The following is a 26,696-nucleotide window of genomic DNA, read 5'->3' as shown; positions in this document are numbered from 1 at the left end:
CACAGTCTAAGGTGTATTGGAACAGTGAAGCAGCCCACTGAGGAACGCTCACGGATCAGCAGAGGTTCCATACTGCAATGCCTTGTATGGGATCTGCCTAAAGTATTGGTAAGGAGGCACAGAAAGCTTTGCATTGAGCTAGCTTTTGAAGGATTAATATATGCCACATAAATTACAAAATGTATTTTGTGGTGATAGAGCCCTAGGTCTTTTAACTGTGTGTCTTTTTTTTTTTTTTTTTTTTTAATGGCTCTCAATATGCATGTTTTTGTTACAGGATCTCCTCCTAGCTGGATTGACTCAAGATGGGTGTATTCAGACAACTGGGCCTCCTTCTGTGGAAGAATTACATATTACAGGTGAGTCCATGGGATGTAAGGTTAAGGAACATGTTTTTGAGTGCACATATCTGTGTCTGTTTACCTGCACTGAATAAGAGAAAATTGAGTACTTCTTCAAGGTCCAAGCAGTACTCAGAAGGGGACATATCCCGAAAGCTTGTCCTGAAAAATTGTATGTTAGTGCAAATAAAAAAAGTATCACGGACAGTACTCAATTTTCTCTGTCACAATTGCACTAATACGGCTACAATCAAATCAAGTATAATGCACTGAATAAGAAAGCAGAGACCTCTCTACTGGAACAGCCAGAGAATTACCCTTGAGGCAAATATAACTGTTCAATTGGACATATATAGCGTTCATCACAGTCCCAAGGATACTTTTTGGCACTTGATAGGTTACATTCAACTGTTTAAGGCCGTGTGTCTCAACCTTTTGTCAGTCAAGGTACCCTTTAAAATTCTGCACGCATGTCGAGACACCCCATTCTAAAATGGTAAAAACGAAACACATAGTTTTACATAAAGCAGCAACATCCACACACGTAGAGCAGCCAGTGTTAGAGCGGATTTATTCTTCCAAAGCTAAACACATAGATACTGACTAGTATTCCAATGTTTCGCTTCCTCGCTCAGCTAATGTGACCCCAGTGCTGACAGAAAGGGGCAAGGGTGGGGCAAACAAGGGTGCTGTGCAGGTGCCTGACACCCTCCTTATCAACCAATGTCATTTGTTAGGAGACCAGGGAATAGAAGGTTGTAATGGTGCACATTGAAAATCTGTGACTTTCTGTAATTAAAAGGCAGGCGTGATCCACCCTCTGGTTTGTATACAATTTTTGGGCAAATTTTAGGAATTTTGCTTAGGCACCCCTGAAGGCACCCTGGTTAAAAAAGGGCTGTTTTAGTGGTTAGTTCAGGAGTTATAATGGGGTTTAAAATTGTGGCTAGGGCATTAAGGGTTTGGGTGAGGTGTTGAGGTTAGGGTTTAGGGCAGCCTTTTTCAACCTTTTCAACACAGAGGAACCCTTGAATTAACTTTCGTGTCTCAGGGAACCCCTGCTAAAATTACTATATCTACGACTCATGATACATTAGTGTGATGGTCACTGGAAAGGCTGCTCCTTACACTTGGGGCCATTGGGAAGAATTACCCCCTTACAGATGGCTAAAAAGATCATTGTCAGTGGGAACTTATCTAAGAGGCAGAAATTGTACATTGCTCAAGGAAACCCCTAGCAACTTCTGGATGAACTCTAGGGTTCCATGGAACCCTGGTTGAGAAACCCTGGGTTAGGGTATTAAGGGTTTTGATGAGGTGTTGAGGTTAGGGTTTAGGATGTAAAATTAGGAAGGGTGAGATTGCAGTTTGGGTTATAGTGTTGGGCAGAGGTCAATTTTAAAGGTCAACTTTAGGGTCAAAGTTTGGTGTTAGGGATACGTTAGAGGTCAGGATGGATATGCTTCATATAGCCACCAAAAACTGCCAGCTCTTGCCTCTTGGTGCAAAAAGTTATACTTTGCTTTTTACATATATCACCGTGTCTGTCAAACCAGATTGACTTGTTAGTTTAGTTACAAATGCCAAGTGTAAAGGAGAGAAATTGTTATTTCTAAAGAAACCAATCAGGCCACCTGGCCTACTTTGTACCTAAGAGTGTGGAATGCCTCTAAGCTTCTGTTGGGTGTTGTTCACCTCTCCAAATATATTTCCTTATGGCTAAAGGAATCCACCTCTGAACTGTGTAAACAATTTTTTTAATTTTTTTTTTTTTCTCTGATGGCAAACAGGCCAATGTCAGGAGCTATCTTGTATAAGAATGGTGTTTTTAAAATCATTCCAGTGTTTAGGAACGGAGTTTGACCTCAGTAACAATACCTATGGCTTAGATCCATGCTACATGCATAAGAGAGATTACTGTTAATAATGGTTGACACTACCCCATTGTTTGGCACTGGGTTCAGTGAATTACAAGTTTATTGATGAAATAGCTTGATAGCTCGATAGAGTTCCTTCGCAAAGAACCTAAAGGTGGGAACAATATTTAGGAAACATCTCTGAGGATTATTGGGAGGAGATTCTTAGTATGGTGCTCAAAATTACCTTATCACAATTGGGCAGGCTACCCCAATTTTGTATCTTACATAGGACATACCATACACCCCAGTTCCTATGCAAAATTGGATTATGTGTTATGACTCAATCTGCTCTAAATGTGGGAAAGGTGAAGCTGATCTGATTCACCTACTATGGAGTAGTAGGTGAATCAGATTAGGTGACCTAAATTAGGTGACCTAAATTGTTTAAGTACTGGAATGATGTGCTCTCTACACTAGACATTGCATTTGGAATCTCTCCCGGGTGTGACCATCCTGTGGGTATACGTGGCAACTTTGTCATGACCTCTCTGGATCAGTACACTACATATCACCTTTGCATGTAAATTGTTTATCACCTTTTATCAGGTTTTTTTTGGGGTGTTTCTCTGCCCATTCTTCCAACATACAATATAACTTTGCATTTTCTTTTCACAGAAACGCCAGGTGCTTGTTACCGTGGTTGAATTGGCTCTTCCACTGCTCTTTTCTGCCATTCTTATCGCCTTAAGGCATAGGGTAGAGTCTGAGAATTTCCCCAATGCTACACATTACAAGCCTATGAAGTTTCCTGCTCTACCTAACATTTCTCACACGGGATTCTGGGAGCTGGCGTATGTTCCATCACACAGTGATGCTGTCAGGGGCATTGTAAGGCATGTGGAGAAGAAACTAGGCTCTGACATTCGAGGTAAGAGATACTGTGCCGATAAAATTGCCTTTCTGTCTTTGTGGTCTGACTCTGATACTGTAGTCCATCCCCCTTTGGGGGAAGGGCTGATGTGACAAAGAGGCTGACAATGCCTTCATCTGCATTTTGCTCCAGAAGCGTAGCACCATCTTCGTTCAGGCAGCATCTGGGGTAACTATCTACTTCCTGGACTGAGATGCTGGCTCGGACAGTCAAACCTGGTGCCTGTACAGTTCATGGCTTTGTTCACAATTGTCTGATACAGATCAGTCGTTGCTGCAGCCTCTCCACTTACTACTACTCTTTGATAATCTGTCATTAATGCATTTTAGTGGTTCATGCTACCAAAAGGGATAGGGTCTGTGTCAACTGGCTTTTGGCTTGTGTGGATGGCTTCAGTTTAACCTCTTTCGACTGACCCATGCATATGTGCAGCAGTGCGGGAGGAGGAGGGTTAGGATCTTGAGGCCTTTGTGCTACATCTTTGCATCCATGGTGTGTTGCTGTTGTGTGCTGAGGGTGCACTCCTAGCACACTGACCAAGCTGTCATTAACAGCTCCCGAACTCCATAAACAGTTGCTGGCTGAGGGGCTTCTGATCATGTGACCACTGCTACAGCCAATCATAGCAGTCACATAGTCATGAGCTGTGCCTTCACCTCCTGTTCTTCAGAACCCCTTAAAGGGCCGGCAGGAGGCATCAGCAAGGCGTCAACATGAGTTTGGGACCCTTCTAAGAGAACTTAAAATTCACTGACTTGTGCATATAACCTGCAGTTGACCTCCTTCTGACCTACAGTTGACCTGCTTTTAATGTGTTTTGCATTCCCATATACATATATTGAATAGTGTTAAGCCGGCCATAGATGGAGCGCTTTTCTTGTGGTTGGAGGAAACAAAATCGCTCGATTTTCCCCCATCAGCACAGTCAGTGTTGATGGGGGAATCCCTACTGCGGAGCCATTGTGTTCGCCCGGCGGAGGGAGTCGTCCCCGCTGGGAGAATATAGGGATTAGCCTCTAACAGAAAAGCCGCTAACAATAATTGCATATCAAATCCAACAGACTGGTTGTACCCAAGTTGATCAATTTCAGCCTGCCCATACATGGTTCGAATCTTGTCCGGTCCCTGCTGAACCGGCCAATATTCGTACTGTCTATGGCCAGCTTTGGGAAATTCGAATTAACAGCGTTCCACCCCGATTTGGGTCATTCTACTGCTTCTCAGATTCTCTCTATTAGTCATTTAATTTTTTGTGAGTGTGTGTGTGTGTGTGTGTGTGTGTGTGTGTGTGTATATATATACTGTTTCTATTTGCCATTTTAGACTATAAAATGTATTAGAATAGGTTTGATGGCCAGCCTAAATTCTGTAGTGTTGACTATGTAAACACAATTCTCACAGTTAAGCACAAAGATAAATATTCCACAGATTCTTACGGAGCCAGTTTTTACAAGTATTCAGGACAATTTTCATATCTTGCAAACTATATAAAGTACTCAGGCAGCAGTGTTTAAAGTGATACTAAAGTGTTTTTTTTTTTTATATATATATATATATATATATATATATATATATATTAATTATATTGCACAGTAAGATTAGTGTACATGACAGCTAACAGGCAGAAGGAAGTGTTTATGACAGAAGACGCTGATGGGGTCTTTTCTGTCATAAAAACCCTACTTGTCAGTAAAAATTAGAGTTTATTACCACTTTAAAAGGTAACATCTACACATTCCACAGGTCATGCCCTCCTTGTAGGGATGAGCTACAAGTTCCATGAAATAAAAACTATATTCTGTGTTATATGTAAACTTTACTTTTCAACCACTTGACATCTGAATGTTGTACATAAATGGATAGATGGCATGGCTAAGATTGGTCATTGATGGTGCAAATTTCTTTCCTGCAGCCACAGGTTGCAGGAAAGAAATTCACACAATTCCCCTTTCAGCACAGGCAGTGCTAACAGGGGAATTCCTACTGCCGAACAATTGTCTGTTTCTGACAGAGGGGCAGGAGTGGACGTTGATTATCGATAGTGGCTATAGCAGCCACTTGCAAAAATCAGAAGCGAATCCGGCATGCTGGTTGTACCCAAGTTGATCGATCCACTTGGTACTTTCAACCTGCCCATTAATGGTTTGAATCTCGGCCAGTTCAGCATGGCCAGCCTAAGTGGGTTGGAGAACATTTTTAGGTGGCCTCTCTTTTATTTATTTATTTATTTTTTTGATGCTTATGTGTGCCCTCCACATTGTACCAGTGGCAGTCGCTCCATTAGGGGCGCCGCCCCCCATCAATGCTTCCATTCACCTAATCTACATGCGGGGTGCCGGACGCATTGATTCCAATGGGGTTTTTTTTTTTTGAAGCACGCGATTAGGGCCAGAGACTCTAATAGGCCTCAAAAAAGGGTGGCTTGGGGCGCAGAGTTGTGTGACAATAGCAAATTAATATTCGCTATTGTCACACTGATTCTCCTCCCGGCCAATCAGGAAGCGGGTCATGAGACCCGTTTCCTGATTGGCGGAACGGAAAAGCGATTCTATTGGTTGGCCAGGGAGAAGGAGGGAGGAGACGCACAGCTGCTGTGATGCCCTGGAGGAGACGCAGGAGAAGCCATCGCCCAGGGGGAAGCGCTGCCCATGCCATAGATGGGGTAAGTGCGGGGGCCAAACGACCGGGGTGGGGGGTTGAAATTGACCCAACCAACCACCGTCGGGGGGGGGGGGGTGCATTGTTTGCCAACCCCTCCCCATAAAAAAACACCAGCCGCCACTGCAATGTACACACTTTCCATTGGACGTGAAGCTTACTGAATAAACAAACAGAGCCAACAAGAGTGCATGACCTGTAATTGAATGGGTGGACTTCAGTAAAGCTGCCGTGCCACTTTTCTGGTGTTAAAGGAGAAGTCCTGCCTGAGCTTTTTAGGCTGGGTTTCTCCTATGGGTCACAGGAGTGCAATTTGTTTTTCTCTCGTGTGACCTGTTTTCAGGGGAGAGCGGACTGCAGTCCGCTCTCTGCTGACGTCACAGAAATCAGTCTCGGCACCTCGTCATCCTGACTTAGGAAGTCTGCATCCACCAGCTGCATGTACTGATGGCAGTCTTGGCCTCTCAGCGAGCTGCTGAGACACCCGCTCCCCGCCCATCCACAGCTCAGCGCTCCAATGAGCGTGGAGGAGCAGAACAGGAGAGATGCTGACTGAGAGTCAGAAGCTCTCCGCTCGTGGAGGTGAGAGAACCGAGCCATCAACGGTGTTTGGTGGCTCGGTTCTCAGTGAAGAGGCGGCGAGGGACAGATGCAGTATCGGTCTGATGCTTCATCCACCTAGGTATGTATGAATCTACGAAAAAAAAAAAAAACATACTTTCTTTCTCGAACATCACGGGACACAGAGCCACAGTAATTACTGATGGGTTATATAGGTATCACTGGTGATTGGACACTGGCACACCCTATCAGGAAGTTCAACCCCCTATATAATCCCTCCCCCTTGCAGGGATACCTCAGTTTTTACGCCAGTGTCTTAGGTGATGGACGTGTAAAGATGTCCTGTGCTGAGCTCCAAAGGGAATATCCTAAGATCCTATACTGGGGCAAGCCAGGCGAACCGGATCCATTCAAAGTGTCTTTTCATGGCCAAATTAAATGGTACCCGGGCCTCGTGTCCGAAGAAACGAGGTTTTACCCGTAATGCTTCTCTTTTTAGAGAGCTGGACCCCGCAGATCAGAAAATGGCTTTAAACTTCCTAATTTCTGGCGAGGTGCTTTACGGTCCCAGAACTGTTGGATCCCCCTATTCGTAGTGGGCCCCAGTCTCTGATGGTTTTTTCAAACGGAGCCCACCGTGAGAGGTGAAGATTGGGTCTGTGTAAACAGCACCCTGTGGCTGGATAAGGTAAGAGGAGATTCCACAGAATTTTTGAGTTCTATTGGCTTTTCTCCTTTAAGGTAAATGCATGCTATGCCTATTGTGACCACCGGGGGCTGCCAAGAGCACAAACCTGCACATGCTGACTGTCTGTCTCAGGTGTTTTCATCGCTGATTATGTCCCAGCGTCTCAAGCAGGCTGCAAACAGGTAAGATGGAAAGGGGGATTTCTCAGCGCTCGTTTTTTTCAAAACTCGAGGGGGGGGGCCGTAGAGGAGGGGGCGGGACATCAGCACAGGTGCTTAGACTCCCACTCAGGCCAGCTGCAGGCTATTAAAGGCACTCTGTACAGGTGCACTCAGCCTTCTGAGAGACACAGAGCTGACGGTCGCATGTAAGGTGGGACACAGGCATTCTCCTAGGCAGCATTTACTGAAGTAACACCAGACTGAGCATTGGGTAGCAAGGCTTTTAGCCAGACTACATCACTCAGCGGGCAGTGTTCATTTGTATACCTCACACCTTGTTGCTTTGCACTATGGGTAGAAGAGGTTCAAGCACCCCAGGAACCAGAGACACTAGGGGAGCTCGTTCTGGTTCTGAGGGCCCCCTGTCGGCAGCATCCTCCCCCCCTAAAGATGGGCCAGGGACGGCTAGCCAGGGAGAGCCATCGGGGTCAGGGGCATCACCTGCTTCTGGCACTTCAGCCCCTGTATATATTACACAAGAGGTTTTTCTTCAACCATTAATGGTCTAGAGGAAAGATTAATGGCCGTGATTACGTCTTCACTCAGTGGAAGAAAACGCACTAGGCCTTCCTCTGTTCCCCAAGACCCTCAGACAGAGGAGCTCTGGGATAAAGGAGATGAATCCCTTTCAGAGGTTCAGGATGGGACGGATGATTCCTCTTCGGAGGAATCAGGTGGAGAGGGACCCTCTGCGACTTCCCAAGAGGAGAAAGTCTTAGTGCAGATCCTCACTGGATTGGTCCGCTCCACATTTAAGTTGCCCATACCTGAAACTGCTAAAGAATCCTCTTCTGCTTTGGGGTCACTGAAACCTTTCCAAGCAGCACATGCTTTTCCTGTTCATACTTTACTTGAAAAGCTCATTTATTCTGAGTGGGATCACCCAGACAAACGTTTTTTTCCGCCAAGAAAATTTTCAACACTTTATCCGATGGAAGAAAAGTTTATTAAAATGTGGGGAATACTGGCTATTGATGCCGCCATTTCCTCCGTAAATAATAGCCTGACTTGTCCTGTAGACAATGCTCAGATGCTCAGGGATCCTGTAGATAAAAGGATGGAATCCCTATTGAAGGATGTTTTCTCCTTAGCAGGATCAGTGGCCCAACCTGCAGTAGCAGCGATTGGAGTCTGTCAATACTTAAGAGACCATGTTAAGCAGGTCATCAAAGTATTACCTGAACAGCAGGCCCAGGGGTTTGCTAACCTTCCAGCGGCCTTATGCTTTGTGGTTGACGCCATTAGAGATTCTATTGTGCAAACCTCCCGTCTTTCACTGGGGTTGGTGCATATACGTAGAATCCTATGGTTGAAAAATTGGTCAGCCGAAGCACCATGTAAGAAGCTACTGGCTGGGTTTCCATTTCGTGGTGCAAGGTTGTTTGGAGAGGACTTGGATAACTATATCAAGAGAATCTCTTGTGGGAAAAGCACTCTCTTACCTGTCAAGAAGAAGAGTAAGCGTCCCTCTTTCAAACGGACTCTTTCCCCAGCGCCGGGGGCTTCAGCCTCCAGGCAGTCTCGACAGCCGCCTCCATCGGGGTCCAGAGACAAGAGTCAACCCCAGGGACAAAAGAAGTCCTGGGGAAAGAAGCCTACTAGGCAAAACACTAAGACCTCTGCATGAGGGGGCGCCCCCGCTCACTCGAGTGGGGGGAAGACTGCGACAGTTCTCAGAGCTCTGACAGGAGGACTTCCAGGACAGATGGGTAATCTCCACGGTAACCTTAGGGTACAAGCTGGAGTTTCAGGAATTCCCCTCTCCTCGGTTCCTCAGATCAAATGTTCCCAGAGACCCAGAGAAGAAGCAGTCGCTCCTTCTAGCGTTAGAGCGACTTTTGTCGCAGGAGGTCATTATGATAGTTCCCGCAAAGGACCAGGGATTGGGCTTCTATTCCAACCTTTTTACGTTCCAGAAGCCAAATGGGGATGTCAGGCCCATTCTGGACTTAAGGGATCTGAACCGATTCCTAAGGATTCAATCCTTCCGCATGGAATCAATTCGAACAGTAGTTCCCACCCTGCAGGGAGGAGAATTTCTGGCATCAATAGACATCAGAGATGCATATCTGCATGTGCCCATTTTTCCTGCTCATCAGAAGTTTCTGCGCTTCGAGGTAGGAGGGCGCCATTTCCAGTTTGTGGCTCTGCCTTTCGGGATAGCCACTGCACCTCGAGTGTTCACAAAGATCTTGGCTCCTCCTCTGGCCAGATTAAGGGCTCAGGGTATAGCTGTCATAGCATACCTAGACGACCTGCTCTTGATAGACCGGTCGGTAGCCTCTTTGAATGGAAACTTGAGGACCACGGTCAGGTATCTAGAACACCTGGGTTGGATCCTCAACTTAGAAAAGTCTTTCCTAAAACCAGTAAGAAGACTGGAGTATTTAGGTCTGATTATAGATACAAGCCAGGAGAAAATATTTCTACCCCAGGCAAAGATCACTGCTTTGAGAGAGCTGATTCTGACAGTAAGGACCAAGAAGGGTCCCTCAGTCCGCCTTTGTATGAGGCTACTAGGGAAGATGGTGTCTTCATTAGAAGCAGTTCCCTATGCTCAGTTTCACTCAAGAATGCTGCAACACAGTATTCTGTCGACCTGGAACAAGAAGGTTCAGGCATTAGACTTTCCGATGCACCTGTCGCATGCGGTGCGTCAGAGCCTCAATTGGTGGCTCATACCCGAAAACCTGCAGAAGGGGAAATCCTTTCTACCGGTTACCTGGACGGTGGTAACAACAGATGCCAGTCTGTCAGGTTGGGGAGCAGTTCTGGAACAGGCTACGGTCCAAGGGGTATGGTCCAAGACAGAGAGGACCTTACCCATCAACATTCTGGAGATCCGGGCGATACATCTAGCTCTAAAGGCCTGGACTATCAGGCTACAGGGTTGTCCGGTCAGGATCCAGTCCGACAATGCCACAGCAGTGGCTTATGTCAATCATCAGGGAGGCACCCGGAGCCGAGCTGCTCAAAAAGAGGTGAACCAGATCTTAGTCTGGGCAGAGATGCATGTGCCATGCATATCGGCAGTTTTCATCCCGGGAATAGAGAATTGGCAGGCGGACTATCTAAGTCGCCAGCAGTTACTTCCAGGGGAATGGTCTCTGCATCCCGACGTCTTTTGGGCCATATGCCAAAGATGGGGGGTTCCAGATGTAGATCTCTTTGCATCCCGATTCAACAAAAAGATAGACAGATTTGTGGCAAGGACAAAAGATCCTCTTGCATGCGGGACGGATGCGTTGGTGATTCCGTGGCATCGGTTCTCACTGATTTACGCATTCCCGCCTATTCTGCTATTACCACGACTCCTTCGCAGGATCAGGCAGGAAAGGAAGTCGGTACTTCTGGTGGCCCCCGCTTGGCCCAGAAGGACTTGGTATGCAGAAATAGTAAGGATGACAGTAGGTTCCCCGTGGACACTACCGGAATGCCCAGACCTGTTATCTTAAAGGGGTTGTAAAGATTAAAAATTTTTTCACCTTAATGCATTCTATGCATTAAGGTGAAAAAACTTTTGACAGTACCGCCGCCCCCAGCCCCCCCGTTTTACTTACCTGACGCCTCGAATCTTCGCTGCTCGTCCTCATTGCAGCTCAGCCTGGTCGCTGATTGGCTGCAGTGGATGGATTGAAAGCAGCGCAGCCATTGGCTCGCGCTGCTGTCAATCACATCCGATGACGCGGCGCGCCGGGGGGCGGGGCCGAGTGATACAGCGAGCGGCTATAGCCGCCGGCTGTATCATGGGAGCGCGCCCGCAAGCACTCACCACCATGCGAGGGAGCTCGCATTAAGGTGGTAAATGCTTGCGGGGAGGAGCTGAAACAGCCGCCGAGGGACCCCAGAAGACCAGGTTCAGGGCCACTCTGTGCAGAACGAGCTGCACAGTGAAGGTAAGTATGATATGTTTGTTATTTAAAAAAAAAAAAAAAATTACCTTTACAACCCCTTTAAGGTCCAGTGTTCCATTCTGCCTTACAAACGCTAAATTTGACGGTTTGGCTATTGAGACCCACGTTCTGAAGAGTCGTGGGCTCTCAGGTCCTATCATATTTACCTTGATTAATGCAAGGAAGCCAGCTTCCAGGATGATTTATCATAGAGTCTGGAAAGCTTATATAACCTGGTGTGAATCCAGAGGTTGGCATCCCAGGAAATATGTCATAGGTAGAATTCTTGATTTTCTACAATTAGGATTAGAGATGAAGCTGGCCTTGAGTACCATCAAGGGCCAGGTCTCTGCTTTATCAGTATTATTTCAGCGGCCACTTGCTTTGCATTCTTTGGTCCGAAACTTTATGCAGGGGGTGATGCGTCTTAATCCTCCGGTTAAAGCGCCCCTAAACCCCTGGGACTTGAATTTGGTCCTGGCTGTGTTACAGAAACAGCCTTTTGAACCAATAAGTCAGATTCCTTTGGTCTTGTTGACAAGGAAATTAATTTTTCTGGTGGCCATCTCTTCTGCTAGAAGAGTATCAGAATTAGCAGCTCTTTCCTGTAAGGAGCCTTATTTGATTATACACAAGGATAGAGTGGTACTACGCCCTCATCCTAGTTTTTTACCGAAGGTGGTTTCTGATTTTCATTTAAACCAAGACATTGTTCTACCTTCCTTTTTTCCAGATCCCTGTTCTCCGGAAGAGAGATCTCTACATTCGTTGGATGTAGTAAGAGCAGTTAAGGCCTATCTAGGGGCAACTGCTCAGATCCGCAAGACGGATGTTTTGTTTGTGCTGCCAGAGGGTCCCAATAGAGGACAGGCAGCGTCAAAAGCTACCATTTCTAAATGGATTCGACAGTTGATCATTCAAGCTTACGGTTTGAAACAGAAGATTCCTCCGTTTCAGATCAGGGCACATTCCACAAGGGCTATTGGTGCTTCTTGGGCAGTGCATCACCAGGCCTCTATGGCTCAAATCTTCAAGGCCGCAACCTGGTCTTCAGTTCATACATTCACCAGATTCTATCAGGTGGATGTGAGAAGGCATGAGGATATCGCCTTTGGGTGTAGTGTGCTGCAGGCAGCGGTACAGGGTCCTCAGGTCTGATTGCACCCTACTTGGTCGTGGTTCCCCCCCCTCAGGTAGCATTGCTCTGGGACATCCCATCAGTAATTACTGTGGCTCTGTGTCCCGTGATGTTCGAGAAAGAAAATAGGTTTTTTTAAAACAGCTTACCTGTAAAATCCTTTTCTTTCGAAGGACATCACGGGACACAGAGGTCCCGCCCCTCTTCTAATACACTATATTGCTTGGCTACAAAACTGAGGTATCCCTGCAAGGGGGAGGGATTATATAGAGGGTTGAACTTCCTTATAGGGTGTGCCAGTGTCCAATCACCAGTGATACCTATATAACCCATCAGTAATTACTGTGGCTCTGTGTCCCGTGATGTCCTTCGAAAGAAAAGGATTTTACAGGTAAGCTGTTTTAAAAAATCCTATTTCTCCTTTTAAAGTAGTTGTAAAGTCAGAAGATTTTTTTATCTGAATGCATTCTATGCATTAAGAAAAAAAACCTTCTGTGTGCAGCAGCCCCCCTAATACCTGAGCGCTATCTCTGTCCAGCGATGTCCACGAGTGTCTCAGCCATCCGGGACTCTCCCTCCTGATTGGCTGAGACACAGCAGTGGTGCCATTAGCTCCTGCTGCTGTCAATCAAAGTCTGTTAGCAATCAGGAGAGAGGGAGAGGGGACAGGGCCAAACTGCAGCTCCATGTCTGAATGGACACAGGGAGCTGCAGCTCGGCTTGGGTGCCCCCATAGCAAGCTGCTTGCTGTGTGGGCACTCAACAGGAGGGAGGGGCCAGGAGCACAGAAGAGGGACCCGAGAAGTGGAGGATCTGGGCTACCCAGTGCAAAACCACTGCACAGAACAGTTAAGTATAACATGTTTGTTATTTTTATAGAAAAAAGGAGACTTTACAATCACTTTAATCCCTCTTGCTAATGTATTGTGCCAAATTCATGAAGACTATGCAACGCTTTTGGTACCGAATACATAATTGGAGCTAATTAAGACCAACTCTCCTTTCGCGTACAGAGAGAGACCCTGACGCAGACAGATTTTGCGAAAGTGTCTCGCTTTCATTCTAAAAGTGGAGCAGCATGCACCAAGCTCAAGTGCAAGTTCTAGACAGGTACATGAATTTGGCTCCTGGCTGCACCAATTTTAGAATGCAAGCAAGACACTTCTGCAAAATCTGTGCATACCAGTCTTCATAAATTCCGGGGATACTGTATCTAGTGCACTGTCACTGGGCTTCATGTTTAACCCCCTCAGTACTGGCCTGTTTCTTCATTTCGATGTTTAGTCGACACAAGGGGATCATTCCAGGGGTTTGTTCTGCCATTTTCATCTGCTAGGTTATATAACTGAAAGGGAAACTTTTTCTTAAATATATATTTTTACTTTATAAAGTAAAAGTAAAAAAAAAGCTTAGTGGTTATTAAATACCACGAAAAGAGAGCTCTGTCTAAAAAAAAAAAAAACAAAAACAAAAAAAAAAGTCTTGTGGCGTTGAAAAATGGCCTGGAGCCCTGGACAGGAGTGGGGTTTACTTTCCCTCAGGTGGTTAATCACAACCATGGTAACTTTCCTGCATGTTCATCAGTGACAGCTTGGGTAGAGCAAGAGTCTATTTTGCTTTAATTTGAAGGCATATATGTAAGGTAGGCGCAATGTATTGCGATAGAAAACACACAGAGCCCTAGATCGCAGAAACCGATGTATTGCAGAACTTGTAAACCGTACAACAAACCTGGTCGGAAGCTCATCTGACCAGGGCACCTACAGTAGTTGGAGTGGAGAGTCTACAGTGTGTAGGCCTAAGCAGAAGACAGCACCTGCAAAGGGAGTAGAATGTGGCTTTGCTGGTCCAACCTAAAGGGGAGCTTCCTGAAGTAGAAGCATAGGCCCTATGCTTTCCCTGCTACTCTGGCACCTCTCCCTTCTGCTAGTGCTGTCCCTGATAGACGAGTATCCTGTCCCTGCACTATCCACTCAATGCACGCCTAACCCCGGGGGCAGGGACTTAAAAAGACTCTTCGTGACACAAGAAGGCCTCCATGGTCACCTGGTTCCAGTGTAGCCAGCCAGAATGTTCCTCCAGGTGACCAAGGAAATCCTAGATAAACCTAGTGTCTTTTGACTTCCTCTCTCAGCTGTATTGCCATTCTGGACAAGTTCTACATGCATTGTGCTGCCATAGGCCTGACTGAACTTGTGCACCACCTAATTTAAATATGAATCACCCCTTCCTGTCAAGGTCTCACCCCTTGCTGTTTAAGACCCGCCCTGAAATTTTCAAGTTGGGACACTAGTTCTGAGGGCCTGGGGAGCAATGGATTCCCTTAATTTGCATATATTTCCTCTCACTTCCTGTTCGGCTATGGGGCAGGAAGTGAAGGGAAATCTCTGCAATGGGACAGGGATGGTAAAAAATAAACTGACAGGGGCTATAACCCTCCCTTATTCTATCCAAAATGAAAGAAAAAAAAAAGTGTTGCCTATAGTTCTACTTTAAAGAGGAGGTCTGCTGAAAAAAAAAATATTAAAAGCCAGCAGCTACAAATACTGCAGCTGCTGACTTTTAATATATGGACACTTACCTGTCCAGGGAGCCCGCGATGTCGGCAGCTGAAGCCGATCCGGCCTTCGGCTCTCGGCTGCTGCTGCCGCCATCCTCGGTAAGGAAATAAGGAAGTGAAGCCGTGCGGCTTCACTTCCTGGTTCCCTACAGCGCATGCGCGAGTCGCGCTGCGCGTCCTCTCAGGTCCCTGCTGTATTCTGGGACCTGTGTGTCTCCCAGAATACAGCGGGGGAGGACGGGGTAGGGGCCGGAAGTGGCATAGATCACCGCAAGCTCCGCGGTGATCTATGCCAGGAAGTGGGAGCAAATACCTGTATTAGACAGGTATCTGCTCCCTCCTCCCCCCTGAAAGGTGCCAAATGTGACACCAGAGGGGGGGAGGAATCCAAAAAGTGGAAGTTTCATTTTTGGGTGGAACTCCACTTTAAGCACAAATTTCTGATAATTTTATGGAGAGGACTAAGAAGATATAACCATGTCAATGTGGTCTAAGGACTAAGAAGATATAACCATCCTTGTGGTCAAGGATGATAGGACAGTCAAAATTAGAAGTGCCCCCCCCCCCTGCATAACGGAAGCAGTGCGGCCGCTTTATGGGGGCGCTAGACTAATTTGCCACTCAGCCCAGCCTGCCCCATAGGACTGGCGTTACACTAACAGTGTAGCGCAAGCCGAGGGGGACTCTTTCCGTGCTGCCCCCCTGAAAAGTGCTGCCCCAGGCCTGGTTGGCCTAGGCCAGGATACATTGTTGACTGGTATGGCTGCTTAAATGAGTTACTTCTTTAGCAATAACCATATGGGTGTCTGATGGGTTCGATATCTTTTATTCCTTTACAGCATCATAGATACTTCAAAAAAGTTATATAGATGTTTAGCTTTTTAATATTGATTGCAAGAAGTTTCATTTGTTAGAGTGGAGTTCTTCTGTAAGCTGTATGTTTCCATATGTCTCCACAGCCCGTGGATTTCCCACAGAAGATGACTTTGAGGAGTTTATCAGACACGACAACCAGTCGGGCAATGTTCTGGCTGCTTTGGTCTTCGATCATCCTTTTAACAACAGCGATGACCCCTTACCTCTGCAGGTAATAATGAGGCAAAGAAGATCTTCATTGAAGGACCCTTTTTACCTTTTTTTTTTTTTAATGTAAATGTATCTTGTGTGAGTGAGAGGCTAAAGGCCACCTTTGGACCTAAAAGGATTATCGCCCACTTGGACTAATACTGGTAGCTCCTCTTCTCCCAGTAAATGCCTATATATATATTATTTTTTTACTTGCCTGTTCTGACAAGTGAAGTACTTTTTTTGTGACATCATCAAAAGTTGCTGAAGTCTTCCCTATGTCAGAGGCAGGATCCAAGAGAGCTCTATCCCTCACATCCTCCAGATGCATGGCACCCTGTTGAATTATGTTCTAAATTTGGAATTTCTTGGGTCATCAAGGTGGAGGGGGATGGGGTTAAGACAAAGACTTTCTTTAAACCCACCAATCGAAACAGCTATATTCCCTCTGACAGTTGTCACCATACTTCTTGGCTAACAAATATACCCAGAGGACAGGTGATGAGATTGCCACTGCACTAGTAGGCTTTATTCAACAATCCAGTATGATTGGAGAATTAAAAAAAAAAGGAGGAGGAGGAAATAATTGAATGTATGAAAATAGGTATTTTGATTAGAGGTCAATACAAATAAGGATTCCCATATGGGAAATAGAGAATTTTCATTTTCCTTAGTCCTTAAATATAATGTGCAGCATAATAAATTTTAAGAAAATAGTGAGAAAATATTGGGGGATATTAAAAAAGGAGAAATATTTAGATCCAATTTTACCTGACTACCCCAGTTTTGTTTACAGAAGGGCCCCCACTTTGAGGGACAAATTGGTTAAAAGCGTTAATTCTCCCGCTCTAAAAGACTCTGGTCCGGCCGCACCTAGAGTATGCTGTCCAGTTCTGGGCACCAGTCCTCAGGAAGGATGTACTGGAAATGGAGCGAGTACAAAGAAGGGCAACAAAGCTAATAAAGGGTCTGGAGGATATTAGTTATGAGGAAAGGTTGCGAGCACTGAACTTATTCTCTCTGGAGAAGAGACGCTTCAGAGGGGATATGATTTCAATATACAAATACTGTACTGGTGACCCCACAATAGGGATAAAACTTTTTTGCAGAAGGGAGTTTATCAAGACTCGTGGCCACTCATTAAAACTAGAAGAAAAGAGGTTTAACTTTAAACTACGTAGAGGGTTCTTTACTGTAAAAGCTGCAAGGATGTGGAATTCTCTTCCACAGGCGGTGGTCTCAGTGGGGGGCATCAATAGTTTCAAGAAACTATTAGATAATGCTAGGTGTTATCCTGGATTCTGAACTCTCCTTTCGGCCCCACATCCAATCACTTTCCAAAGCTTGCCACCTCAACCTCCGCAACATCTCTAAACTGCGTCCCTTTCTAACCAGTGAAACCACAAAGCTCCTGACTCACTCCCTCGTTATCTCTCGCCTTGACTACTGCAACTCACTCCTCATTGGCTTACCTTTAAACAGACTATCCCCCCTTCAGTCCATCATGAATGCTGCTGCCAGACTCATCCACCTTACAAACCGCTCAGCGTCTGCTACCCCTCTCTGCCAATCCCTCCATTTGCTACCACTCACCCAACGAATTAAATTCAAAATACTAACAATAATTTACAAAGCCATCCACAACTCAGCCCCCAGCTACATCACTAGCCTAGTCTCAAAATACCAACCTAATCGCCCTCTTCGTTCCTCCCAAGACCTCCTGCTCTCTAGCTACCTCATCACCTCCTCCCATATCCGCCTCCAGGACTTCTCCCGAGCCTCGCCTATCCTCTGGAACTCCCTACCCCAATCTGTCAGACTGTCTCCAAATTTGTCCACTTTTAGGCGATCCCCGAAAACTTTCCTCTTCAGAGAAGCCTATCCTGCCTCCATCTAACAACTGCACTATTTTCTCCATTAGCTCATCCCCCACAGCTATTACCCTTTTGTATAACTTGACCCTCCCTAACGAGCAGGGCCCTCTGATTCCTCCTGTATTGAATTGTATTGTACTTGTACTGTCTGCCCTAATGTTGTAAAGCGATGCGTAAACTGTCGGCGCTATATAAATCCTTAATAATAATAATAATAATAATAATAATAAAGATAAGCACCTGAATGACCGCAACATACAGGGATATACAATGTAATGCTGACATATAATCACACACATAGGTTGGACTTGATGTGTCTTTTTTTAACCCCACCTACTATGTAACTATGTAGCAATATCTCACGAAAGTGAGTACATCCCTCACATTTTTGTAAATATTTTATTATTATTTATTATTTAAGATACATATATAGCACCGTCAATTTACACAGCGCTTTACATATACATTGTACATTCACATCAGTCCCTACCCTCAAGGAGCTTACAATCTAAGGTCCCTAACTCGCATTCATATACTAGGGCCAATTTAGACAGAAGCCAATTAACCTACCAGCATGTCTTTGGAGTGTGGGAGGAAATCGGAGTACCCGGAGGAAGCAAAGGGAGAACATGCAAACTCCAGGCAGGTCGTGGTTGGGATTCGAACCAGCGACCCTTTTTACTGCTAGACGAGAGTGCTACCCACTACACCACTGTGCCGCCCATTATATCTTATTATACAGCTTGTATAACAGTGTAAATTTGCTGTCCCCTCAAAATAACTCAACACACATGTCTAAACCACTGGCAACAAAAGTGAGTACACCCCTAAGTGAAAATGTCCAAATTGGGCCCAAAGTGTCAATATTTTGTGTGGCCACCATTATTTTCCAGCACTGCCTTAACCCTCTTGGGCATGGAGTTCATCAGAGCTTCACAGGTTGTCACTGGAGTCCTCTTCCACTCCTCCATGATGACATCACAGAGCTGGTGGATGTTAGAGACCTTGCACTCCTCCACCTTCCTTTTGAGGATGCCCCACAGATGCTCAATAGGGTTTAGGTCAGTCCATCACCATTATCCTCGGCTTCTTTAGCAAGGCAGTGGACGTCTCGTAGGTGTATTTGGGGTCATTATCATGTTGGAATATTGCCCTGCGGCCCAGTCTCCGAAGGGAGGGGATCATGCTCTGCTTCAGCATGTCACAGTACATTCATAGTTCTCTCAAGCTACATTCGTAGCTCCCCAATGCCGGCAGCACTCATGCAGCCCAGACCATGACACGCCCACCACCATGCTTGACTGTAGGCAAGACACACTTGTCTTTGTACTCCTCACCTGTTTGCCACCACACACGCTTGACACCATCTGAACCAAATAAGTTTATTTTGGTCTCATCAGACCACAAGACTGAAGAATGGTTCCAGTAATCCATGTCCTTAGTCTGCTTGTCTGCAGAAAACTGTTTGCGGGCTTTCTTATGCATCATCTTTAGAAGAGGTTTCCTTCTGGGACAACAGCCATGCAGACCATTTTGATGCAGTGTGCGGCGTATGGTCTGAGCGCTGACAGGCTTACCCCCCAGCCCTTCCACCTCTGCAGCAATGCTGGCAGCACTCATACATTTATTTCCCAAAGACAACCTCTGGATATGATGCTGAGCACATGCAGTCAACTTCTTTGGTCGACGATGACGAGGCTTGTTTTGAGTGGAACCTGTCCTGTTAAACCGCTGTATGGTCTTGGCCACCGTGCTGCAGCTCAGTTTCAGGGTCTTGGCAATCTTATAGCCTAGGCCATCTTTATGTAGAGCAACCATTCTTTTTTTTTTTTAGATCCTTAGAGCGTTCTTTGCCATGAGGTGCCATGTTGAACTTCCAGTGACCAGTGTGAGAGAGTGAGAGCGATAACACCAAATTTAACACACCTGCTCCCCATTCACACCTGAGACCTTGTAACAATAAAGAGTCACGTGACATCGGGGAGTGAAAATGGCTAATTGGTCCCAATTTGGACATTTTCACTTGGGGGTGTACTCACTTTTGTTGCCAGCAGTTTAGACATTAATGGCTGTGTGATGAGTTATTTTGAGGGGACAGCAAATTTACACTGTTATACAAGCTGTACACTCACTACTTTACATTGTAGCAAAGTGTCATTTCTTCAGTGTTGTCACATGAAAAGATATAATAAAATATTTACAAAAATGTGAGGGGTGTACTCACTTTTGTGAGATAATGAATTTAGTTATATTTACAGTGGGGACGGAAAGTATTCAGACCCCCTTAAATTTTTCACTCTTTGTTATATTGCAGCCATTTGCCAAAATCATTTAAGTTCATTTTTTTCCCCATTAATGTACACACAGCACCCCATATTGACAGAAAACACAGAATTGTTGACATTTTTGCAGATTTATTAAAAAAGAAAAACTGAAATACCACATGGTCCTAAGTATTCAGACCCTTTGCTCAGTATTTAGTAGGGCCACCCTTTTGATCTAATACAGCCATGAGTCTTTTTGGGAAAGATGCAACAAGTTTTTCACACCTGGATTTGGGGATCCTCTGCCATTCCTCCTTGCAGATCCTCTCCAGTTCTGTCAGGTTGGATGGTAAACATTGATGGACAGCCATTTTTAGGTCTCTCCAGAGATGCTCAATTGGGTTTAACTCAGGGCTCTGGCTGGGCCATTCAAGAACAGTCATGGAGTTGTTGTGAAGCCACTCCTTCATTATTTTAGCTGTGTGTTTAGGGTCATTGTCTTGTTGGAAGGTAACCCTTTGGTCCAGTCTGAGGTCCTGAGCACTCTGGACAGGGTTTTCGTCCAGAATATCCCTGTACTTGGCCGCATTCATCTTATCCTCAATTGTAACCAGTCATCCTGTCCCTGCAGCTGAAAAACACCCCCACAGCATGATGCTGCCACCACCATGCTTCACTGTTGGGACTGTATTGGACAGGTGATGAGCAGTGCCTGGTTTTCTCCACACATACCGCTTAGAATTAAGGCCAAAAAGATCTATCTTGGTCTCATCTGATCAAAGAATCTTATTTCTCACCATCGTGGAGTCCTTCAGGTGTTTTTTAGCAAACTCCATGCGGGCTTTCATGTGTCTTGCACTGAGGAGAGGCTTCCGTCGGGCCACTCTGCCATAAAGCCCTGACTGGTGGCAGGCTGCAGTGATGGTTGACTTTCTACAACTTTTTACCATTTCCCGACTGCATCATTGGAGCTCAGCCACAGTGCTCTTTGGGTTCTTCTTTACCTCTCTCTCCAAGGCTCTTCTCCCCCGATAGCTCAGTTTGGCTGGACGGTCAGCTCTAGGAAGGGTTCTGATCGTCCCAAACGTCTTCCGTTTAAGGATTATGGAGGCCACTGTGCTCTTAGGAACCTTAAGTGCTGCAGAAATTTTTTGTAACCCTGGCCAGATCTGTGCCTTGCCACAATTCTGTCTCTGAGCTCTTCAGGCAGTTCCTTTGACCTCATGATTCTCATTTGCTCTGACATGCACTGTGAGCTGCAAGGTATTATATAGACAGGTGTGTGGCTTTCCTAATCAAGTCCAATCAGTATAATCAAACACAGCTGGACTCAAATGAGTGTCATAGGAAAGGGTCTGAATACTTAGGACCATGTGATATTTCAGTTTTTCTTTTTTAATAAATCTGCAAAAATGTCAACAATTCTGTGTTTTTCTGTCAATATGGGGTGCTGTGTGTACATTAATGAGGAAAAAAATGAACTTAAATGATTTTAGCGAATGGCTGCAATATAACAAAGAGTGAAAAATTTAAGGGGGTCTGAATACTTTCCGTCCCCACTGTATGTGGCTAGCACTAATTGCCAGTAAGGGGGAGGGTTATCAGCATTACAATGCTGAAATCCCTCCTCTTCAGCATGATGATGTAGCCTATGACAGCTGCTAAGAGTGACAAGACTGCAATAAATACACTGCCTTCCCTGCAGTGATGTCTCCTTTATCGAGGATTGGGGAGTCACTGTCAGGAAAACCAATAATTTATTTGTTATTCTAATTACAATTTTCCTTTTTAATAGTGCACAATGAATTTAGTATAAAAGATTTTTAAACCGATTTTTTTTTTTTTTTTTTTAGATAAGGGTATAGTTTACTTATGTTTACATAAAGATGTGTCATGCCACCAGCAAGGTAATAATCCATTGTGTCTCTTTTTTCAGCTGTATACTTTGTGCAAATCTCTTTTTTTTTTTTTTGTGATTTTTACAGGTCCGATATAAATTACGATTCAAATACAGCCCTCGGAATGCTCCTTTTGGTGAGCAAACAGGCCTAAACCCAAACGTGGATAGAAACTGGCACACAAGATATCTTTACCCACTCTTCCAGCTGCCAGGGCCACGTGAGCGAACTGATAAAACTGGTGGTAACCCAGGTAAGAATTCGTCCTTCTACCATTGTAACCACTGGGTAACGTGTGGTAGCTGTGTAAAATAACTGGGGTTAGTTGTTGTATATATGCCCATCTTTGTTTTATATTTTTAAAATAAATGATTTTTCTATTCTTGGGCAAATGCTGGAGGGACTGCAAACTTTAGCAAATGTGCACCATACTGAGACTGCAGGAGATTGTTAAAGTGGCTATAAAGGTAAAGAAACAATTACAGCCAGCTCTTCTGTTCTATTATTCTATTCTACGCTGTGTAAATATATTTTTAAAACCATGCCCATAAATACCTTATCTTTGATCACTTCTGGCCGAACACATGACCTCCAGGTGCACTATTCCTCCGATCTACGGGCTATAGCGGGAAGTGCTGAGATCTCCCTCTGACGCCTGCCGGAGAGGTCACGTGACCGACCATAAGAGACCAAAGATGAGGCCTTTACAGGCATCAATTTAAAAAAAACGTTTACACAGCGTAGGAGAGAATAGTAGAATAGAGGAGCTGGCTGTAATTGTTCTTTACTTTTACTGCCATCTACTAATAACGGCAGGAGGGAGGGGGGGGGGGGGGGACACACAGAAGCTGACAGGCAGGCAGGGAGGGAGGGGGAGAGGGAGAGACGAGAGCAGCGGGATGATGGAGGCACGTAAACTGGTATAAAATAAATAAGTGATCAGCACAACCTAATATTATAAATATAGATGATTTAGCACTGTGCAATAATCTTTGCAAAAGTTGCTAAAAAATGCGACTGTGCAAAAAAACGCTAAAGATGCTGTGCAAAATTGCCAAGTGCAAATATGAGCTTGTGTTCAAATAAATCAGTACCAATGAACGCTCATGGCGCTGTGCAAAATACAAATATGAATATGTGCACATAAGATGATTTCAGTGCAAAACAATTATATAAATATCAATAATAAATTCCTATGCATATGCAATGAGACACATGTAATTATTATAGATGAATGTAGCAATAATCTGTATAATCTCTCTTTATCACACTGCTGACACAACAAATAGTGGTGGCCTAATTTTAGATGATTTAGCACTGTGCGATAATCTGTGCAAAAATTGCTAAAAATGCAACTGTGCAGAAAAACGCTAAAGATGTTGTGCAAAATTGCTAGGTGCAAATATGAGCTTGTGCTCAAATAAATCAATGCCAATGAACGCTCATACTATAAATAAATGTAGATGATTTAGCACTGTGCGATAATCTGTGCAAAAATTGCTAAAAAATGCGACTGTGCAAAAAAACGCTAAAGATGCTGTGCAAAATCGCTAGGTGCAAATATGAGCTTGTGTTCAAATATCAATGAATGCTCATGGCACTGTGCAAGATATAAATATGAATCTGTGCACATAAGATGATTTCAGTGCAAAAAAAATATTTATATACGTGTGTGTGTGTATATGTATGTATATATGTATATGTGTATGTGTGTATATATATATATATATATATATATATATATATATATATATATATATATATATATATATATATATTATGCAATATATCAATGAGACACATGTAATTTATATAGATGAATGTAGCAATAATCCGTATAATCTCTCTTTATCACACTGTTGGCACAACAAATAGTACTGCAATAGTTCATGAAGTGAAGATAAATAAAGTCTATGATAAAACAAAGTGCAGACAGTGCTTCAATAAGTGCTCTTCAATAAAATCGCCGGTGTGTTACTCTTCGTGTGTATCACTCAGTGTTCACTAGACTCTTACCTCCATATGGATAGTGAAAAGCAGTGGAGATGGGTGTAGCTGGAGACCTTTCCAAGATGTTGTGATGGTAGATGGCCCTCTCCAGGTATTGTATATTAGATGTTGGCTCTGGCTTAGTTCATACGGACGTTTATTCCTAAGGGATATGTACAGATCTGCAGATCTGTAATTTGGACGGAGTTACAGGTGCCTCTTACATCACTTCCGGTTCTCGTGTGGTCCGGTCATTTCCTATGCATTATGTCACACCACGTGACTTCCTCAATATTAAGGCACGTAAACTGACCACGGTAATCAGGGATCAGCAGCCATGATTGCCATGGTCAGTACAGAGAAGGGGACGCAGGAAGAGGCAGGATCAGCCAAGTTGTTTACAGCATAGAAAGGGGCAGATTAGACAGTGCAAACACTGTGCTGTTTAATCTGCTATAAGGGAACAGGAGCTCCTCTCCTTCCCTTTTTTTTTTTTGATTTTTTTTTTTTTATTTTTTTTTAGGGTTTCTCCGACGGAATTCCGCTCAAGCGGTCTTGCATACACACTGTCACACCAATGTCCGACCGTCCAGAACGAGGTGACGTAAAACGCGTACGACGGGACTAGAAAAATGAAGTTCAATAGCCAGTAGCCAATAGTTTCCGTCTCGTACTTGCTTCAGAGCATGCGTCGTTTTTGGTCCGTTGGAACAGCATACAAACGAGCGGTTTTCCCCATAGGAAATTTTTCCATTGGAAATATTTAGAACATGTTCCATTTCTAGGTCCGTCAGAATTTTCTAAAAAAAAAAAAAGTCTGATGAGGCGTACACATGATCGGAATAGAGGATGAAAAGCTTCCGTCTGACTTTTTCTGTCGGACATTCAACTCGTGTATACGAGGCATTACTGGATTTATGTATTGCTGCTTGCAGTAGCTAGTACAGTGCAAGGGGTTAGTGGAATAAGTGCCAGGAATTCTAGGAAAGACAACTTGTTGCCTTTCCCTAAGTAGGGAGCACGTCGTTCAGCCTTCTAGGATGCACTCTTAGGTATAGCTTTTTGGGTGTATTGGTTCTTTAAATCCTATTCCTCTTTCAGGCTACCAAAGAGAAGGCTTCCTGGCTGTTCAGCACCATGTAGATCGAGCGATAATGTATTACCATGCCAATGAAACCGGACGGGCTCTGCTCAGGAACATTGATGTTTCCATACAACGGTTCCCTTTCCCTCCCTACGTCAATGACCTCTTCATCCTGGCCATCCAGAACCAGCTTCCACTGCTGCTTATGCTCAGCTTCACATACACTTCTCTGAGCATTGTTCGGGCCCTTGTGCTGGAGAAGGAGCGCAAGCTGAAGGTGAGAATGCGTACACTTCTTATAGATATTTATAGCATTTGTGTGATTTCAGACATTGTTGCCTTTGCTCCTGGTGTCCAGATGGTGGTTAGCACTTATGCCTTGCAGCACTAGAGTCCTTGGGTCAAATCCAAACCAGGACACCACCTGCAGAGGGTTTGCATGTACTCCCTTTGTTTGCCTAGTTTTTTTCCAGGTACTCTGGTTACTTTCTACACCAAAAACATGCTGGTAGGCTCCTGTCTGTATTGACCCTAGTACAGTATGTGTATTTACTGTATGCGTGTGAGATGAAGACCTTAGATTTTAGCAAGAAATCCCGGCAACTCGATTGCTTCTTCTTAAATCTTTATTGCATGCTATGAGGAAGGCTCTGGCCGAAACATGTTAGCATTTTATCTGTCGCACTTTTGTTAGTGCTCAATAAAGATTTAAGAAGAAGCAATCGAGTTTCCGGCATTTCTTGCCATATTGATGTTTATAGGACACAACAAGCCTGTGCACCGTTATTCAGCTCATCATTCTACAATCATGCGGTAGAGCTTGGGTGAGTTTTTGTCTACATTACCTTAGATTTTAGGCTCCTTGAGGACAGGGGCTGATGTCAATGTACTGTTTGTAAAGTGCAGCTTAAAATGTCACTGCTACAAAATACCTCTAATAAATAATGTATAAGAACTCTTTATTGCAGTCAGTAATGTTGAATTTGGAAGGTTTATTCTGGACTGAAGAATCAGTTAGCCCTGGGTCTGTAGCATAGATTCTTGCATAAGAAGTAATTTAAACTGAATAACTGCTCCTGTAATGGGCCCTTTAATGCAAGGACTTTTAATCATCAAAGTATATATCAATTTATAATCAGAAGGAGAAGAATTAAAGTGGTTGTATACCCAAATGATTAAATTTTACCTACAGGTATGTCTATAATAAGGCTTACCTGTGGGTAAAATGAATATCTCCTAAACCTGTACGGTTTAGGAGATATTCCGTTTGCATGCAGCTGCTGACATCAGCGCCGCATGCACTGTGAATGCCGGGCTGAAGGTCTGGCAGGCGCTGCCGGACCTTGCCAGGAAGAAAACTCCCATGCGCATGCACGGGAGTGACATCAACGCGGCTCCGGCCACTCACAGCGCCGGACCTGCGAACCCGGAAGAAACGATGGGGGCAAAATGTCAGCTCCCTCGGCGTGGACCGGGTGAGATACCGACGCCTCATTCTAAGGTAAGTATTTCATAATGAGCTAGTAGTGCTGCCTACTAGCTCATTATGCCTTTGCCTTACAGGTTCTTTTTTGGGTTTTTTTTGTAATTTATGATTTTTGTCCTGCAGGTATACAACAGCTTTAAGTGGTTGTAAAAGCTGATGATCTTTTACCTTTAAGCATTTTGTGCA

At 44.6% G+C, this 26,696-nt stretch overlaps 1 protein-coding gene across 2 annotated transcripts in view; it reads left to right on the top strand.

Moving 5' to 3' along the window:
- The window catches only part of ABCA3 (ATP binding cassette subfamily A member 3), a 102,343-nt gene that overhangs the window by 33,179 nt on the left and 42,468 nt on the right, over positions 1-26,696 (top strand). Inside the window, exons 3-7 of one of the 2 annotated variants that reach the window (XM_073636617.1) lie at positions 278-359; positions 2,876-3,128; positions 15,810-15,937; positions 22,039-22,204; positions 25,042-25,301. In XM_073636617.1, the coding sequence (XP_073492718.1) occupies positions 306-359; positions 2,876-3,128; positions 15,810-15,937; positions 22,039-22,204; positions 25,042-25,301 (861 nt within the window). In that variant the 5' untranslated portion in view covers positions 278-305. Of the gene's footprint in view, positions 1-271; positions 360-2,875; positions 3,129-15,809; positions 15,938-22,038; positions 22,205-25,041; positions 25,302-26,696 lie in introns of both variants that reach the window. The other variant, XM_073636618.1, reaches the window with a different exon arrangement.

The sequence above is a fragment of the Aquarana catesbeiana genome, linkage group LG06 (assembly GCF_042186555.1).
Source record: "Aquarana catesbeiana isolate 2022-GZ linkage group LG06, ASM4218655v1, whole genome shotgun sequence".
NCBI lineage: Eukaryota > Metazoa > Chordata > Amphibia > Anura > Ranidae > Aquarana > Aquarana catesbeiana.
The sequence above is the reverse complement of the archived record's forward strand: the minus strand, read 5'-3'. Positions and strand labels throughout refer to the sequence as shown.